Source organism: Mustela lutreola, chromosome 8 (genome assembly GCF_030435805.1).
Source record: "Mustela lutreola isolate mMusLut2 chromosome 8, mMusLut2.pri, whole genome shotgun sequence".
Lineage (NCBI taxonomy): Eukaryota > Metazoa > Chordata > Mammalia > Carnivora > Mustelidae > Mustela > Mustela lutreola.
The window spans coordinates 97,019,243-97,037,822 of record NC_081297.1 but is presented as its reverse complement, the minus strand read 5'-3'; the positions used below and the strand labels follow the sequence as shown (position 1 = coordinate 97,037,822).

General features: G+C 36.7%; 1 protein-coding gene across 1 annotated transcript; it reads right to left on the bottom strand.

Annotated features, from left to right (window-relative positions):
* Nucleotides 1-11,069: 11,069 nt before the first annotated feature.
* Nucleotides 11,070-16,005, bottom strand: LOC131839809 (NKG2-A/NKG2-B type II integral membrane protein-like). The gene is made up of 4 exons (XM_059187523.1): nucleotides 15,824-16,005; nucleotides 15,302-15,402; nucleotides 13,882-14,033; nucleotides 11,070-11,138 (listed from the first exon to the last, which is right to left on the bottom strand). The coding sequence occupies exons 1-4, from the start codon at nucleotides 16,003-16,005 to the stop codon at nucleotides 11,070-11,072; spliced, it is 504 nt and encodes a 167-aa protein (XP_059043506.1).
* Nucleotides 16,006-18,580: the final 2,575 nt, after the last annotated feature.

Sequence of the window (18,580 nt, the reverse complement as noted above, 5' to 3'; positions counted from 1 at the left end):
TTTAAGCCTCTTCAGGTCCTGCAAGCTTCTTATCTCTTCAACTGCTCTGAATGACAGCCTTGCCAGGTAAAGAATTCTTGGCTGCATATTCTTCTCATTTAGCACCCTGAAGATGTCTTGCCAGCCCTTTCTGGCTTGTCAGTTTGATGTGAATAGGTCTGACGTTATTCTGATGGTCCTCCCTCTTTACATAAGGAATCTCTTCCTCCTAACTGCACTTAAGATTGTATACTTCATTCTAAGATTTGCAAGTTTTACTATTACATACCTGGACATTGGTCTGCCCTCATTGATCTTGGGAGATAACCTCTCTGCCTCTAGCACAGGATTGTTTGTTTCATTCTCCAGATTCATGAAGCTCTTGGCTACAGTTTGGTCAAATATATCTTCTAGTCCTCTCTCTCTCTCCACCCCTTCAGGGATCCCAATAATTCTGACATTGGAAAGTTTTATGGCACCATTTATTTCTCTAATTCTGTTTTCATGGATTTTAAGCTCTGTTCCAAGGCTCCTTCTGCCTCTTTCTTTTCTATCAGTTTGTCTTCAAGATCACAAATTCTTTCTTTGGCCTCATTTGCCCTAACTGTTAGAGTATCTAGATTAAATTGTATCTCATTGATAGCATTTTTAAGTTCTGCCAAATCTGGTCTCACTTCCGCCCTTAATGAATCTATGTTGCCATTAACAGTTTTCTCCAGCCTGACTATTGTCTTCATAACTACTACACTGAAGTCTATTTCTGACATCTTGCTTGGATCCATATCCATTAGATCTGTGGGAGAGGCCATTGTCTCTGGAGCTTTTCTTTGTTGGGTGTTCTTCCTCCTCATCATTCTGTTGAGTTGTGGTTGAGGGGATGTACAGCCAAAAATATAAACCACTATCCAGTCAAGGAGCACCTGATAATGTTTGGAGCAAACAAATGTCACCACCAAAAAAAAAAAAAAAAAAAAAATAGAAAAAGTAAAAGTAAAAGAAAAAAAAATTCCAGCCAAAATGCGCCCTAAGAGTAATATTTGTAAAGTACAAAAACAAGAACAAGCAAACAAATAAAAGGATAAATAAATAAATAACCAGGTGGGCTGTTGGGAAGTGGTTATAATCCCTCAGTGTGGGCAAGGAATGTCCATTTCTGTTCTTTTTGGGTGTATTTTGTTTTCTTTGTTAGAGAACTCAACTTCCCAGACATACAGAGAAATTAAAAGTGGTGTATATATAAAGGTATTATTGAATAGGGAAAAAAAGGACTACATTGAAGCTTATGTATATATATATATATATATATATATAAAGAAAAAGAAAAAAGTATATGTATAATACATTCAAGTTAAAAAGTTACTATGGAATATATTGTATTTTTAAAATTATATTTATTTATTTGACAGAGAGAGAAATCACAAGTAGGCAGAGAGGAGGCAGGCAGAGAGAGGGGAGAAGCAGGCTCCCTGCTGAGCAGAGAGCCCGATATGGGGCTCGATCCCAGGACCCTAAGATCATGACCTGAGCCGAAGCCAGAGGCTTAACCCACTGAGCCACCCAGGGGCCTCTGGAATATGTTGTATTAATTAAACACCAGTTGAAATGGAAAGTATATTAGAATAACAAAACAAGAACAGCAAAGAGCAGGAATCATGAGAAATAATTAAAAATAGAGAAAAAAGTTGTTATCTCAGAAATATACAGGCTGTGAGGCAATATCAAGGCTTAATAAACTTGTTTCCCCTGGTGTTGGGGTTTTCATAATTTTATGGGCACCTTGATTTTGTTGTCCTCTTGTTCTTTCAGCTTGTCTTCTGGGGCAGGGTTCTGCTGTGTTTATTTTCAGTTAATCCTGTGTGGGTGGAGTTGTGCTGGCCCCTATCATGGGACAGGGCTTTATGGAAACTGGTTTTTCAGGCTTTTGTTCTTGGGGGCTTTTCTTACCTAGTCACTTTTCATGACATTGAAGAGGGTCAGAGCAAAGTAAACTGTCCACACCCAGACCTCTGCCTTAGGGAGAAGCCACCCTCTGCTCCTTTCTGAATCATCCAGAGCACAGACTCCCCCTCTGCAAATCCCATTGAATACTGCATCCTCCCACAGGTGGCGTGCATTCGCAGAGACGCTCTCAGTGGTTTCCTGAGACCTCCCACTTTTCTCTGTACCCCTGTGACACAAAAACCATGAGTGATACCAGTTTGGGCAAGTCCATCCCTTGTGGCTGCTGCTCCCAGGACTGTGGTCTCCAGACAAAGTTGGGTCCTCTCAGCTGCAGCGAAGACGTGGGGTGGAGGTGACTATGGTGGTAGCAGTAGCTGTCAAGCCCCAGGGACCGCTGACATAAATCCCCACTGGGTCCTCTCAGGCACAGGTGGGCAGTAGTTGTGGTCAGTCCATGTGCCCACACCTAGGCCACCTGGTCCCTGCAATTGTCCCTTAAGCACCTTTGTTTTTTTGAACACTGTTATCAGTCCCTTCCTGTCTTGAAGCCACCCATCTCAAAGGTATCACTGGTCCCCAAGCATAGGGCTCTTTTGACCTGGGGTATTGATTTCCAATGGCTGGTTTCTTTTGCCTCTCCCCACTTCTGTCCTCCAACATCTGTCTGTGCAAACCCAACTCCATCTTTTGTACCTCTCCATGGATGATCCTCATCCCTCATAGAAAGCCAAACATGTATAATCTTATATTCAGGCTGATTTCATGGGTGTCCAGAGTAGCTTTGTAGCTCTCTAGCTAAATTTAGGAGACTGGTTGAAATGCAGTCTCACACTCTTCCATCCCCCTTGGTGGGACCTTCAGTAAGAAGCCATTCTAGTGAGTGATGCTGATAACAGGTGCAGCCATGCACTTGTGTATTCATGGGTAATAGAGGAAATCTCTGTACCTTCTTCTTAATTTGCGTGAACCTAAAATTGCTCTAAAAATTATAACTGAAAAATATTATGAGATAATAATTTTATGACTTTTGAAAAAATGAGAAATATGTTCTTTATAGATGGTGAGGTAGCATTATACCAAAATTAGGTAACTAAAATGCCTGAGCTTACAAATATATATTTTTTGATCCAAGCAGGATTCGAAAGAAGTTTTATTTGAGTAAGAGTTGAAAAAGGGACACTTCTCATCACTCTCTGAAGAAATTGATGACCTGAAATACAGAGAATTATATCTCAGTACTCTTAAAAATATGAATCACAATATTGTGAAAAATAAATAGTTGATTTAGACTAATAGCTGTACATCTAAATCTGAATATTTCTCATTTCATTTTTTATGGAAACATTTTCACAATTGTGTTATATAATTGTTCACATATTGCATTTATTCTTTGTAAGATTAATCCTCTTGAGGCATAAAACAAGTGGTCAAGAAACTTACACTTTAGGAAAGGAGGTGGAGACTTTTGGCCACACAGATGAATTAATACTGATGTTCTGGGAATCTCTCCTAATCCATGAAGAACGAATTAAGAAGCTCAACAAATACTATGAGAAAACAAAATTTTTTTTGGAAGTTGAACAAGACTTTTTTGAATTTTGCAATAACATAGTTCATTCTTTCTTACTTTACAGATACTTTCAAATTTTAAAGTAATGTTACACACAGGACATGTTATAAAAAATATCTTAGTAGAAACAAATGAAGAGGGGTTGGGAGTCAAGATGGCGGAGAAGTAGCAGGCTGAGTCAACATCAGGTAGCAGGAGATGAGCTAGATAGCTTATCAAACCATTCTGAACACCTACAAATCCAACAGGAGATCAAAGAGAAGAAGAGCAGCAATTCTAGAAACAGAAAATCAACCATGTTCTGAAAGGTAGGACCAGCGGAGAAGTGAATCCAAAATGACAGGAAAATAGACCTCAGGGGGGAGGGGCCAGCCCAAGGTGGATCAATGGAGCATAAAATCAGAACTTCTAAAAGTCTACTCCATGAGGGACATCACTCCAGAGGCTAAGCTGGTGTGAAGACCACGTGGGGACAGCATGGCCTCAGGTCCCATGGGGTTAAAGAAGGATCAGGGCTGTCTGATACCCTGTGTCTTCTGATTGGGGCATTTAACACATTTACACTCAGGGTATCTATTGAGAGATATGAATTAAGTGCCATTGTATTGCCTGTAAGATGACTATCACTCTATATTGTCCCTGTTCTTTTCTGATCTATTATTTATAGGCTCTCTCTTTGCTTAGAGGACCCCTTTCAATATTTCCTGTAGAGCTGGTTTACAAATTGTTTTAGTTTTTGTTTGTCCTGGAAGCGTTTTTGTTTTTTTTTTTTTAAATCTCTCCTTCTATTTTCAATGAAAGTCTAGCTGGATATAGTATTCTTGGCTGCATGTTTTTCTCATTTAGTCCTCTGAATATATCATGCCAGTTCTTTCTGGCCTGCCAGGTCTCTGTGGGACAGAACAAAGGCAGTCCTGAGAGGAAAAAATATAGTGATACAAGCCTTTCTCAGGAAATAAGAAAGGTCTCAAATACACAACCTAACCCTACACCTAAAGGAGCTGGAGAAAGAACAACAAAGAAAGCCTAAACCCAACAGGAGAAGATAAATCATAAAAATCAGAGCAGAAATCAATGAAATAGAAACCAAAAACAAACAAACAAACAAAAAACAGTAGAACAAATCAATGAAGCTAGGACCTTTGTTCTTTGAAAGAATTAATAAGATTGATAAACCCCTGGCCAGACTTACAAAAAGAATAGAGAAAGTAACCAAGTGAATGAAACCGTGAATGAAAGAGGAGAGATCACAACCAAAACCAAAGAAATACAAACGATTATAAGAAATGTTATGAGAAACAATACACCAGTAAATTTGACAATCTGGAAGAAATGGATGCATTCCTAGAGACATATAAACTACCACAACTGAAACAGTAAGAAACAGAAAACCTGAACAGACCCATAACCAGTAAGGAGAATGAAACAGTCATTAAAAATCTCCAAACACACAAGAGCCTAGGGCTAGACGGTCTCCCGGGGGAATTCTACCAAACATTTAAAGAAGAAATAATGCCTATTCTCCTGAAACTTTTCCAAAAAATAGAAATGGAAGGAAAACTTCCAAACTCATTTTATGAGGTCAGCATCACCTTGATCCCAAAACCACACAAAGATCCCATCAAAAAAGAGAATTATAGACCAATATCCTTGATAAACACAGATGCAAAAATTATCATCAAAATACTAGCTAATAGGATCCAACAGTGCATTAAAAGGATCATTCACCACGACCAAGCAGAATTTATTTCAGGGCTGCAAGTTTGGTTCAACACCTACAAATCAATCATTGTGATACAATATATTAATAAAAGAAAGTACAAGAGCCATATACTCTCAACAGATGCTGAAAAAGCATTTGACAAAGTACAGCATCCCTTCCTGATCAAAACTCTTCAAAGTGTAGGGATAGAGGGCACATACCTCAATATTATCAAAGCCATCTATGAAAAACCCACCACAAATATCATTCTCAAAGGAGAAAAATTGAAAGCTTTTCTGCTATGGTCAGGAACATGGCAGGGATGTCCATTATCGCCACTGCTATTCAACATAGTACTAGAAGTCCTAGCCTCAGCAATCAGACAGCAAAAAGAAATTAAAGGCATCCAAATTGGCAAAGAAGAAGTCAAACTCTCCCTCTTTGCAGATGATATGATACTATATGTGGAAAACCCAAAAGATTCCACTCCAAATCTGCTAGAACTTGTATAAGAATTCAGCAAAGTGTCAGAATATAAAATCAATGCACAGAAATCAGTTGCATTTCTTTACACCAACAACAAGACAGAAGAAAGAGAAATTAAGGAGTCAATCCCATTTACAATTGCACCCAAAACCATAAGATACCTAGGAATAAAAGAACCAAAGAGGCAAAGAGTCTATACTCAGAAAACTATAAAGTACTCATGAAAGAAATTGAAGAAGTCACAAAGAAATGGAAAAATGTTACAAGCTCATGGACTGGAAGAACAAATATTGTGAAAATGTCTCTGCTACCTCAAGCAATCTACACATTTAATGCAATCCCTATCAAAATCCCATCCGTCTTTTTCAAAGAAGTGAAACAAATAATCCTAAAATTTATATGGAACCAGAAAAGACCTCAAATAGCCAGAGGAATGTTGAGAAAGAAAGCCAAAGTGATCCAGAAGCTTGTAGTACCACAATTTGGAGAAGATGCAGAAAGCAATGGTCCTGGTGCCACAGGGGAGACTCAATCAGCAGGGGAAAAGGGATTGAAATAGCCCATTGACTTTTTAGCTCAGAGTGATGATTTTGCTTGGTAATGAATGAGGAAAATCCATACATGTGTCAGGAGAAGATGACTGGCTAGGAACCAGGAGCCTAAAAAGAACAGTTTTGTTGTTGTTGTTGTTGTTGTTGTTGTTGTTGTTGTTTTTTATCAGACTTGGGGCTGTGACCCAAGAGACTCTAGATCTCGATCAGTGTGTCTTCCTTGCTGACTCTCCCCTAGCTTTCAGGAACCATAACTGCACATGCTTTCTCTCCAGACTCAGGCTGCAGACTTCTCCAGCCTTTGGGTATTCATCAGTTGGGCCCCAAATGACCCAAAGCTCAAGGGCAGGATGAGAGAAGTCTTGTGGCCTAGTCTGGCCCAAGGGGACAGGCTACATGGTCAGCAGGAATGCTTCTCCTGCACTTTTTCTCAGGTGTCTATAAAATTATTTCCACTCCAGAGGGGGGAAAAATATTAGAGGTTGCAATTTTTCTGTCAAGCGCTGTGGCTCCCATAAATATAATAGGAAAATGCTGTTAGTAAAGGACAACAGAAGAGTTGACATGAGCTCTCTATACACTCTTGATTGATGGAAAAAAAAATATGCACACATGGAAAGGAGACCAAGATGAGCCAGTAGAAAGTAAAAGGAGAAGGAGACTTGAGAACTGATATTCCAGTTGTGAGCACTTCCTTCTCACACTCACATGCACACACACACACACACACACACACACATCTCATGGCAGAGCATAGAAGTCCTATTGACCTGCACACTTTGAACACAGTCTTTAAGAGAACTTGAGGTAAAATCTAATCTACAAAGTCAAAAGGACAATTCCTAGGAATGCAGGCTTAAAAATAAGAATTTGGTAACTCTGAACAAAACCATTAGCAGGCAGATTTGAGGGGAGAAGATCCTGCAATAGAAACTGTGCAACTTACAGAAAATACAAATCTAGGAATATGAAATAGAATGCATGATGACTAAATTATATTATCAACACTATCTACCTAAAAATTAAAAAAAAAGAAAAGAAAAGAAACTGACAAATCTTTTCCACACTAGTGGAAAGCATAGGTCAATATAAACTTCTACTGAGATAAGAATATTGTTTATTAGAAAAAAAGCATTTTATAGTACTATTTATAAATATATGGAAATTACAAAGAAAATAGTTCAGAAAACTAAATGAACATACAATGGCAACAGTAATATAAGAAATACCAACAGAGAAATAAAAGTATATGAATAAATTAGAGAAATTCTTGGTTTATCACTATATACCTACATGAAAATACACTAAATTGGCTCTCCAGAAAATTTGAGATACATTAGAAAACATTGATGACATTGAGGAGGGAATAACGGATTTACTCATCTCACCGAAAGAGAACAAAATAAAAAAAAAAAAAATTAACACAGTCAGAAACCTTCAAAACAGTACCAGGAAAATTAACATAAGTCTAAATACAATCTGAGAAGGAAAAGAGAAGCAGGGGGTGGGGGGTGGGAACAGTGCAGAAAAATAATCATAAGTCACAAAGAATGAACGACTTCTTAAATATCATTTAAAAAATATTATGGACCCCAGAGGCTCAACAAACTAATAATAGAACTATATCTATAACTCAAAACATAATGAAATGACTGAAGAACACATGCCAACACAGAAAAGAAACACTCCTGAAGGAACAAGGTGGAGCATGAGGTGACTGAATTTGTGTGAAAACCATGGAATGGGTGATACATCTTCCATCTCCAGCAGCCCGAGACCACATTATCTACCATAGAATCCACACATGCCATGGGCACAAGTTAGATAGGAGTGCGTCACACCAGTATAAGAAGTCCCAGGCCATAAGTCCACCATGGAAACAATAACTTAAAAATATATCCTGGGACTCATGGGTGGCTTAGTTGGATAAGCTTCTGCTTTTGCTCAGGTCATGATCACAGGGTCCAGGGATCAAGTCCTGAACAGGGCTCCTGGCTCAGAAGGAGGCCTACTTCTCCCTCTGCTTGCCACTCCCTCCTGCTTGTACTCTCTCTCTCACACACAAATAAATAAATAACTCTTTAAAAAATCAAAATATACCTAAACACAAACTAATGTATATTCAGTCTTATCATTTTGATTGGGGAGCCAATACCTTCAAAAGGAAAGGGACAGTATCTTTCACAAAAGATGATGGGAAATGGACTTTCACAAATGGTTGGGAAAACAATTTATTTGCAAAAGAATGAAATTAGATGCTTACATTTACACCATATACTAATGTTAACACAAAATGGACCAAACACCTAAACACAAGATACAATAAAACTATGAAATTCCTTGAGGAGAACATAGAGGGAAGTAGACAGCATTGTAGCTCCAATATTGCTTTGGGGACTCTGAGGTCAACATGCTATATCAGACAGCAGAATACATCCTCTTGGGAAGACCTTCTTCTCATGGATAAGATAGGAGAGAGTGGGATGATATTTTTAAAGCAGTCAAAGGGAAAGACAGCTGTCAACCAGGAATACCTTAGTCGGCAAAGCTGTCATTCAGAAACGAAGAAGAGATAAAGATTTTCCCAGCATCCCATGGGATGGTGTGTCAAAGTTTTGCAACATGCAAAACATATAATCATGTCAAAAAATAGGCAGAAGATATGAACAGACACTTCTCCAATGAAGACATACAAATGGCTATCAGACACATGAAAAAATGTTCATCATCACTAGCCATCAGGGAGATTCAAATTGAAACCACATTGAAATACCACCTTACACCAGTTAGAATGGCCAAAATTAGCAAGACAGGAAACATGTGTTGGAGAGGATGTGGAGAAAGGGGAACCCTCTTACACTGTTGGTGGGAATGCAAGTTGGTGCAGCCACTTTAGAGAACAGTGTGGAGATTCCTCAATAATTTAAAAATAGAGCTTCCCAAGGGGGTAGGAGAAGAATAAATGAAACAAGATGGGATTGGGAGGGAGACAAACCATAAGTGACTCTTAATCTCACAAAACAAACTGATGGTTGCTGGGGGGAGGGGAGTTGGGAGAAGGAGGGTAGGGTTATGGACATTGGGGAGGGTATGTGCTTTGGTGAGTGCTGTAAAGTATGTAAACCTGGCGATTCACAGACCTGTACCCCTGGGGATAAAAATATATTATAATATATTATAAGAATAAATATTATAATATTTATTATAAATAATATAAAATTAAAAATTAAAAAAATAGAGCTTCCCTATGACCCTGCAATTGCACTCCTGGGTATTTACCCCAAAGATACAGATGTAGTAAAAAGGAGGGCCATCTGTACCCCAATATTTATAGCAGCAATGGCCACGGTCACCAAACTGAGAAGAACCAAGATGCCTTTCAACGGATGAATGGGTAAGGAATATGGGGTCCATATACACTATGGAGTATTATGCCTCCATCAGAAAGGATGAATACCCAGCTTTTGTAGCAACATGGATGGGACTGGAAGAGATTATGCTGAGTGAAATAAGTCAAGCAGAGAGAGTCAATTATCATATGGTTTCACTTATTTGTGGAGCATAACAAATAGTATGGAGGACAAGAGGAGATGGAGAGGAGAAGGGAGTTGAGGGAAATTGGAAGGGGAGGTGAACCATGAGAGACTATGGACTCTGAAAAACAATCAGGGTTTTGAAGGGGTGGGGGGTGGGAGGTTGGGGGAACCAGGTGGTGGTTATTGGAGAGGGCACGGATTGCATGGAGCACTGTGCATGGTGCAAAAACAATGATTACTGTTAAGCTGAAAATAAATTTAAAAAAATTAAAAACAAAAACAAACAAAAAGCCAATCTTACAAGGTAGAAAAAAGGGTCTAATAAAATTGTTGTGTGCATTTTCTTGGAATACTAAGAAAAGGAAATTACATGTGAGTAGCAATCTAAACTGATTCTGATAATATATAAAAACAATGAACTACAAGATAAGTAGATTTACTGAAGCAATACCATTTTGGATTTACATTTGAAATTCCATTAACTTACTCTGTCACATTAGCTGAGTAAAGAAGGTCAAAGGATGTAATTTCTCTGATGCAGAAGATAAAACTAATTTTCATTTTTAATTAAAAAACATTTAGACTGATAGAAATAAAAAAGAAAACACCCATGCAAAGACCTAGAATAGATATGATAACTCTGAGAAGAACAAATATAAAGCCACTGTTTATAAAAGGACAACCTTTAAAGTATGGATTGACAAAAATATATACAAGATCAAAGAAACTGAAGAGAAAGTGCGAAGTTCATACCCACATATATATGGAATGCCGATTTTGGCAAGGATGTAAAATCATTCCATGGAGAAGTATAGTGTTATAATAAATGTTGTGGAAACAATTAGTATCAAATGAAATTAATAATATATACTTTATACCATATTCAAAAATGTTTAAAAATGATTATCTATAGTGCAAATGATAAAATTTCAAGAAGATGTATTAAGAAAAATATCTGACCTAAAGTTGGGCAGAGATTTCTAGAAAGAAAGAAAACATGATCTAAAAAGGAACAAACTGATGAAGTGTAGTTCCTTAAGATAATGTCTGCGCTTTGAAGAGAAAGGAAAGACAAGTCATAGACTTGAGAGGAAATATTTACAAATAATACATCTAATAAAATACTTGCTGCCAGAATACTAAAGAATTCTCAAAATACCATAACAAAAATTAAAAATATAACAAAAATATTTCAAAATACTTCATCAAAAAGCATATATTGATGGCAAATAAATACAGAGAAAGTTGCTCAACATTATCAGTCTTAGGAACATTCACATTAGAACCACTACGTATCAGAATTCCTATTCCAGCAAGAAGGAGAGGATATTCCAGCTAGTCCCTACTTCCTCCACCAAATACAGGTAAAACACCTGGATATTATACACAAAACAATATAACATTCAAACAGGCGATAAGAAAGTTGACAGAACTGTGCCCTCTATCCCCGAATGACACGGTGGTGAGCGCTCTGGAATTTCTTTTTGCCTCACATATCCCAGACTGGTGAGCAAACCACAGACAGCAAAGTGCACAGACAAAAGGCCCCAAAATGTTTTTTTTTTTCTCTCTAGTCAAAATAATAGAAAGAAAAAAAAAAAAAGACATGCTATAAAGACCCAAACAAACAAAAATGTAGATACTAAGTTAATAATTTCAATCAGCCACTGACTATTCAAGGGGCACATCACTCAGGAATGCAGGAGAAATCAAGACATTCTGAGATAAAGGAAAACTAAGAAAAGTGTCACCTCCACACCCACTCTGAAAGAACTGCTAAAGGGAATTATCCAAACAGAAATTAAATGGTAACAGAAGGAATCTTGCAAGAATCATCAGGAAGAAATGGAAAACAAAAGAAAGTATAAAACTATCATTAGGTCTAAGGGACATTGCTTCAACTCTAGTGTCTAAATTGTTTGATATTTGAATGAAAATCATGTTGAAGCAAAGTGAAAACATTCATGCAATTCTCAACATAAGTAGAGAAACATTTAAAACAAAGTAGAAATGAGACACAGTAAAGGGACATCAGGGAAGGGAAGGCTCTACATTTTACTCAAAGTGCTGTGGGTTGTGACAGAATGTGTAGACTAATATATGTGTTTATAATTTTCTGTATAAAGATACATACTATCTACATTGTTTATAGGAAGCCAATTAGAACATATGGGGACATGTATATGACGATATACGTATAAAGTTATTTATGAAGAAAAGATCGACTTTGCTTTACATTATGCTCCATCAATTAGGTTTATGATGTAGAAAACTTCACATTTATCTCACTGCTTCGCAAATACAACATCACCAAAAATAAATTCCAGTTGGATCAGAAACTCTAATTAAAGTGAAAAATTAATAAATAAAGAAAAAAGACAAAAGTAATATGGGAAATTATGTTTATGAACTTTGACTAACTTCTGAAATAGGTTCAAATAATCACTAACACCCAAATGATATATGGGACCATGGTAATATTAAAATTCTGATCATTAAAGGACTCCAATAGGGGAGTAGAAATGCAATACACAGCTATCCCCATCTTGTAAACTCAAAAAAAGAACTCATATTTAAAACATGATAAGGACTTCCAAGAAGACAGAATAAAACACCATTTAGGAGAAATGAGTGAGGGACACACTCGACTCCTTCTCACTGAATAGACTATCCATATAATTCACAGCCCAGAAAAAAAAATGATACTGTTATATAACCACCAGAACTTTTTGTCATAATTTTTCTCAAACCTCTGAATTTTTGGATCAAGGGACTACTTTGTACAATGTATTTACACAGATGGGGACAAGATGGCAGGGAAGTAGGAGGGGGCGCCTTTTTAGCCCATACCCCAAAGTGAGCTGATTACCTACCAAAGAACTCCGATCACCCATGAAATCAGCCTGAGATCAGAATTATACACGTCTGGATCTCTACAGGGGCAGAAGACGCCAGTGGGCAGAGAGGTGCACGGAAGGCCCAGGCTGGTGCTTTCGGACCTGCGCCCCATTCTCAGAGCCTGAGACCCGCGCGCGACCCACAGTCTCCCCTGAAATTGGTGCCCGCAAGCCGGGCGCACACAATACATTAGATAAACAGGGATAATGTAATATATTGAAAGACATATATATCTATGACCGGGCAATTTCATACTAATGCTTAGAAGAAAATGTATAATAATCATATGTAAATACAATTATAATGTTACATTTATGCATTGTTATTTTGACAAATGTGTTTTTTATATTTCATAAATATACTATGCACTATGTAGTTATGTATAATAAGTTATTATAAATACAATATGTGGAAAACACACGGAAAAAGTCTTTTATAAAACAAATATTCATAATATGCACATACTCAAAAGGATGTAAGTTTCTGAGAATAGCTTTTAAAATGTCCTATTCATATAAGACAGCAGCAGTGAAAATTCACAAACTATAGACAAATGGAATAATATAGACGGATCGCAAATATCAAACAAGAAGAAAAGAAGATACACATAATAATGCATACTGCATGATTCCATCAATATATATGCCAAGAATTAGCAAAGACATTTCACAGTATTAAAGTTGGCAGCGCTAATAGAGGCTCTAAACTTCTCGCTCATGATCTGATTTGTAATTATGTTCTGACTGTTTTGTGATGAATATGCACAGTCATATAGTTTTTTTTTTTTTTTTTTTTTTTTTTTAGTTTTCTTTTTTTTAAGAAAACTATATGACTGAGCAAAGAGCCTGATGTGCGGCTCAATCCCAGGACCCTGAGATCATGACCAAAGCCAAAGGCAGAGGCTTAACTCACTGAGACACCCTGGTGCCCGAATCATATAGTTTTCTTGATGTGTGGTAAAAAATACAATAAGATTATTTCAGGCAGAAGATCATTTATTATAAAAGTATGGCTTTCTATGAAAAGCAAGAACTAGAAATTATTAAATGTATATTTTTAAAAGGTATAAAAATAGTAAAATATCATAGAGTCAAACTATGCAATAGTAACAGACTTTAAAATAAATAAACAAGAAATATGTATGACTATATGGATGAGATCTACAAATGTAATTAATGATAAGCATTTAATAAATGCTGCAAACATTTGAAACCTCACCATTTCCTCTTCATCCTCTATGGAGAGCAGGGTAGAGCTCTTAGAAGCACAGGACAACTGACTCTCATTCCATGGTTTTCTTTCAGTGCTAATGTAATAGCAATTTTTGGAATATGTAATCCACTCTTTTGGACAATGACCACATGAGTCAGCTAAAGAAAGATTATGAGATATTATCCAAAAGGCTTTGGATATTAACACTTGCAAGTTTGCAACTTTCATATGTATACACAAATGTTATAAAACACATCATTTCACCCTCACAAGCGGGCAAAAATAAAACACATGCACACTCCCAGAAGAGTCAGGCTTTCATCCCTTACTTACATGCCAATATAAAACAAAGAAAAATGACCATCTTTACATGTACTTCGAGTCCCTGAACAAAACAACTTTTTTGGAATTGTATAATGGTTTATATCATATAATGCTAAAGCAGGAGTAAATTTGAGACCATTGGTAACTATGGGTATAGTAACTTTATTTTAAGATCTATTTATTTGTTTGAGAGAGAGTGAAAGAAAGCATGAACTTGAGGGGTAGAAGGAGAGGGGAAGGGAGAGAGAATCTCAGACTCTGCACTGAGCAAGGAGTCAACGTGGGGCTCAGTCCCAGGACCCTGAGTTCATAACCTGAGTCAAAACCCAGGGTCAGATGCTTCTCACTGAGCCATACAGCCATCACGTATGCTGATTTTAAATTAATATTTCCTCATACTGTTGTGTAAGAGGTAATATTTCTCCTATACTCATCAATTATGAAAATTTATTATGTAATTTTCTAATTCATTTTCCCCAAAATCATTTATTATCATCCTTTTCTAGCTTAAGATACCTACAAAATACACGCTATCCTAATATCAGAGTTTTGGAAATGATTTTCTACCTTTCTGGGTCTTTATTTCCACAGACAGCTTGTTCTGCACCAGTCCTGCAGTAACTAGAAAAATTAAAGCAATGTTCATAAAACAATATTAAACTAAATAAATCATTATGATTTGAGTTTCTTAGTTTGAACTTTGGTATATTGTTTAGAATGAGAAAACTGTAACAAAATTGATTTTACCCATAAAAATTAAATAAAATAGTGAACATGTGGGGGAAGACAATTCAAAAGTTTAAAGAATCAAACCTCACAGTCTTTTGCAGTATTTGGTTTAAACAGTCTCAAGAGCTAACTTGTATATCTCCATAACGTCTCTCCCATAATTTATATTTCAGGTATGAAATTGGAATATTTTTGTAATACGCTCTATATAGAGTTATTCCGTTATTTCTACTTTTGACAGATTCAGAATAGCCATTCCACACTTAGGACATACATGCTTTAAATTGAGGTATACCATTCCGTAATATTGTGCAACATTCCGAGCACCGATGATCATTAAAGTGAAAAATTCCCTTGTCATTGAAACACTTACAGGGAATAACAGCTATTGTGACCACAGTGGACAACAAGACAAGGCAGATGATTCCCAGGATCCCAGCAATGACCTTCCCTGGACATGAAGGTAAAGAGTTGGAAGAGAAATAAAAATGCTCAGAAAACATGGATGGAAAACAATCATTTAGGAAATTTACATACAAGAGAACCAACAAATCACAGGGAGTCACATATAAAAATTTGGATCCCAAACTTGCATCAATCATCATAATCTTCTCTCAGAATATAACATTACATTTGCAATAAATATATTACCCCCATGAGATTGGGTTAAGGCCATGAATTACAACACTTGAACAAGGCTCATCCTCAGATTTCAATTACAATACCATATTCCAGCTCCAAACTCTGATCCACACAAATGAAAAATATGGGAGATCATTCCCTACTCATTTCCTGCACCTCTGCTCCCCAGGTGCACATTCTAGAATAGTATACTGTGTCTGTATTAAGTATTTAAATGTATTAAGTATTTAAAGGTAATTAAGTATTACCTTTCCATTGGTAGTTCTTGCCATTCCCTTGAAGATCCCGAGAAGCATCTTGAAGAGTTAATTCTGCATACGTTATTTCCTGCTCTGTTCCCAAAATGCCACGTTTAGTGCCCTCAGCTTTCACTTGCTGTCTTCTCAAACCATTAACCTGACTGAGTTCTGCATAGGTAACTCCTTGGTTATTCATCTCTGCAGCTGTGTGGTGTCAGGCACAGGGCTGGGACTGTACTGAAGGACTTGATGAAGAGTGTATGCAATGACAAGATTGCAGGGACAGTCACAGTGGGTGGAGTGTGTGGTGAGTGATAGTACTCATCTGCTGTTGAACACTGTAAAATGTAAAAAATGTAAAAGTAATGTAATGTAAAAAATATAAAAAACAATGTAAATGTAAAACAATGTAAAAATGTAAAATGTAAAAGCTCCGTGGAGCTTTAAAAAAGTGCTTCATGATGAAATAAGTGGTTTTTATAATGATATTCTCTGTTTGACATAATAGTATTGGTTGGAAATATGTAAAGCAACAAATTATTGAAGAAAAAAATTCAGGAATAATATTGTCCTCATTAATGTAAGGCCAGATTCCACAGAACAGGTCAGCACTATTGGAATAACTGGGTTAACATTTAAATGCTGCATTAGAATGAAAATGCTGCACCAATTTTTTTGACAAGTTTTAAATGCATTATTGGTTAAAAAAATTGAGTCCCCCAGATTAGGGAATATTAGTTTTGGCACATATAGGAATTTCCTGGAGTAAATTACTTTTATTTAAGACTCAGGTTTCTTTACTAAAATGTCATGTAGTGGTATCAAGTGTGGTATCAAGTGGTATCAAGTGAGTAATTGTGGCGTTCGAAGAAACAGTTAAGTTTTTTTTTTAAGCTTTTATTTATTTATTTAACAGAGAGACAGGCAGAGAGAGAGGGAGAGGGAAGCAGGTTCCCTGCTGAGCGGAGAGCCCAATGTGGGACTCGATCCCAGGACATTGGGATCATGACCTGAGCCGAAGGCAGCAGTTTAACCCACTGAGCCACCCAGGCGCCTCAGAAATTGTTAAGTTTTAAAGGAAATCTTTTATGTGTTGAAAATGTTACATGACACAATAAATTTATCCGAACCCTGAAAAATAATGAAATCAAAAACACCAAAACTATTTTTTAAAGTACTTAACACCAGAAGTTGACAACTGATTTAATAGTAAAGGTGTGAAACCATAAAATGATAAATAAAAGGGTAATTCATTTATGGAAAAACACTGTTGGTACAAACTTCCAGAAAAACCTAAGAATGTGAACGGCAGTAGGGAAACTTTAGTTGTATAAGGAATTCTAATAAATGAAAGAAATGTAATTTCATAATACAGTCAATGAGCTCAGCACTCAGTGAAATATAGAATTACTCCTGGCTCTCAAATTTACAAACTATGACCTTTAAGAAGTTATTTCCTACCTAGCTACCTAGTTTATACTAATCTAAACTGGGAATTAAAATATATAAAATATAATGCATTTAAAGCACTAAGTATTCCATTCAGCTTTTCTAAGTTCTCAATAGTATATTAGTTATCTTAAGTATTTGTAACAGAATAGTCACAGTATATTGCTGATTCATATCCTTAGGGCATGTAACATAATCCATTAGACAGGCTTCTCTTTCAGTATTAAATATCTTTTTTTTTGCCACGTTTTGGTCAATTTTTTAAAAGTTTTTTTGATTATTTCATACCTAAGTATATAAATTTTTTTTTAAGATTTTATTTATTTGACAGAGATCACAAGTAGGCAGAGAGGCAGGCAGAGAGAGGAGGAAGCAGGCTCCCCGCTGAGCAGAGAGCCTAATGTGGGGCTCGATCCCAGGGTCCTGGGATCATGGCCTGAGCCGAAGGCAGAGGCTTTAACCCACTGAGCCACCCAGGCGCCCCTCATACCTAAGTATAAATTAATATTTTCCAGAAGGTACTTCATCTGCTTTCCATCAACAATCAAACTACTTTCATTTAATAAAGCAAGTATAAGAGCAATTACATTTGACTTTTATGACTGAAGGCTTCATCTTAAATTATTTTTTTCAAATATTTATGTAATTCTAGTTAGTTGACATATAGTATAATATTCGATGCTAGAGTAGAATTTAGTGATTCATCACTTACATATAACCCCAATGCTCATCACTACAGATGTCCTCCTTAATACCCATCTCACGTTTAGCCCATTCCCTGACTACCTGCCTTTCAGCATCCATCAGTTTGTTCTCTCTAGTTACGAATGTCTTATTGTTTGCCTCCTCTCTTTTTTTCCCCTTCACTATGTTCGTCTGTTTTAAGAATCTATTTTCAAAGACTGGGCTAAAGATCAAATAATATATGTAATTATATCTATATTTATGACAAATCCAAAATTAACTGTCACTTCTCCTAATGCTTATGGGATTTCACATGAAATTATACTGATCTGCAGACACAATTATGTGCGTGTATATGTACCTAATTACTTCTCCACAGGCAAAAATTTGAATACTTTAAGAAATTCTCCAGTGTTTTTCATATTCCTTCTTGTCTGTTACCCTAGATTGTTGGAATAAGTGTACCAATGTTCTCTGTGATTTGATTGCGTATTACTGTACCTCCTGTGCAACCCATCCAGCATCTGTATCTCCCACTAAGTGAGGCAGCTAGGAGAGAGACAGCAGAGGAGTGACATATACCTTCTGTTGGCCAGAGAGTCCTACATCTTCCACTGGGAGACCAGGTTACTCTTGTA

What these genes read in the sequence shown, in the direction of transcription:
- LOC131839809 (XM_059187523.1), bottom strand. Translation starts at nt 16,005, where the DNA reads ATGAATAACCAAGGAGTTACCTATGCAGAACTCAGTCAGGTTAATGGT. An exon ending in CACAATAGCTGTTATTCCCT is followed by an intron (nt 14,034 to 15,301) that starts GTAAGTGTTTCA and finishes ATCTTTCTTTAG; the next exon opens with CTGACTCATGTGGTCATTGT. An exon ending in TAGAGGATGAAGAGGAAATG is followed by an intron (nt 11,139 to 13,881) that starts GTGAGGTTTCAA and finishes TATAATATCCAG; the next exon opens with GTGTTTTACCTGTATTTGGT.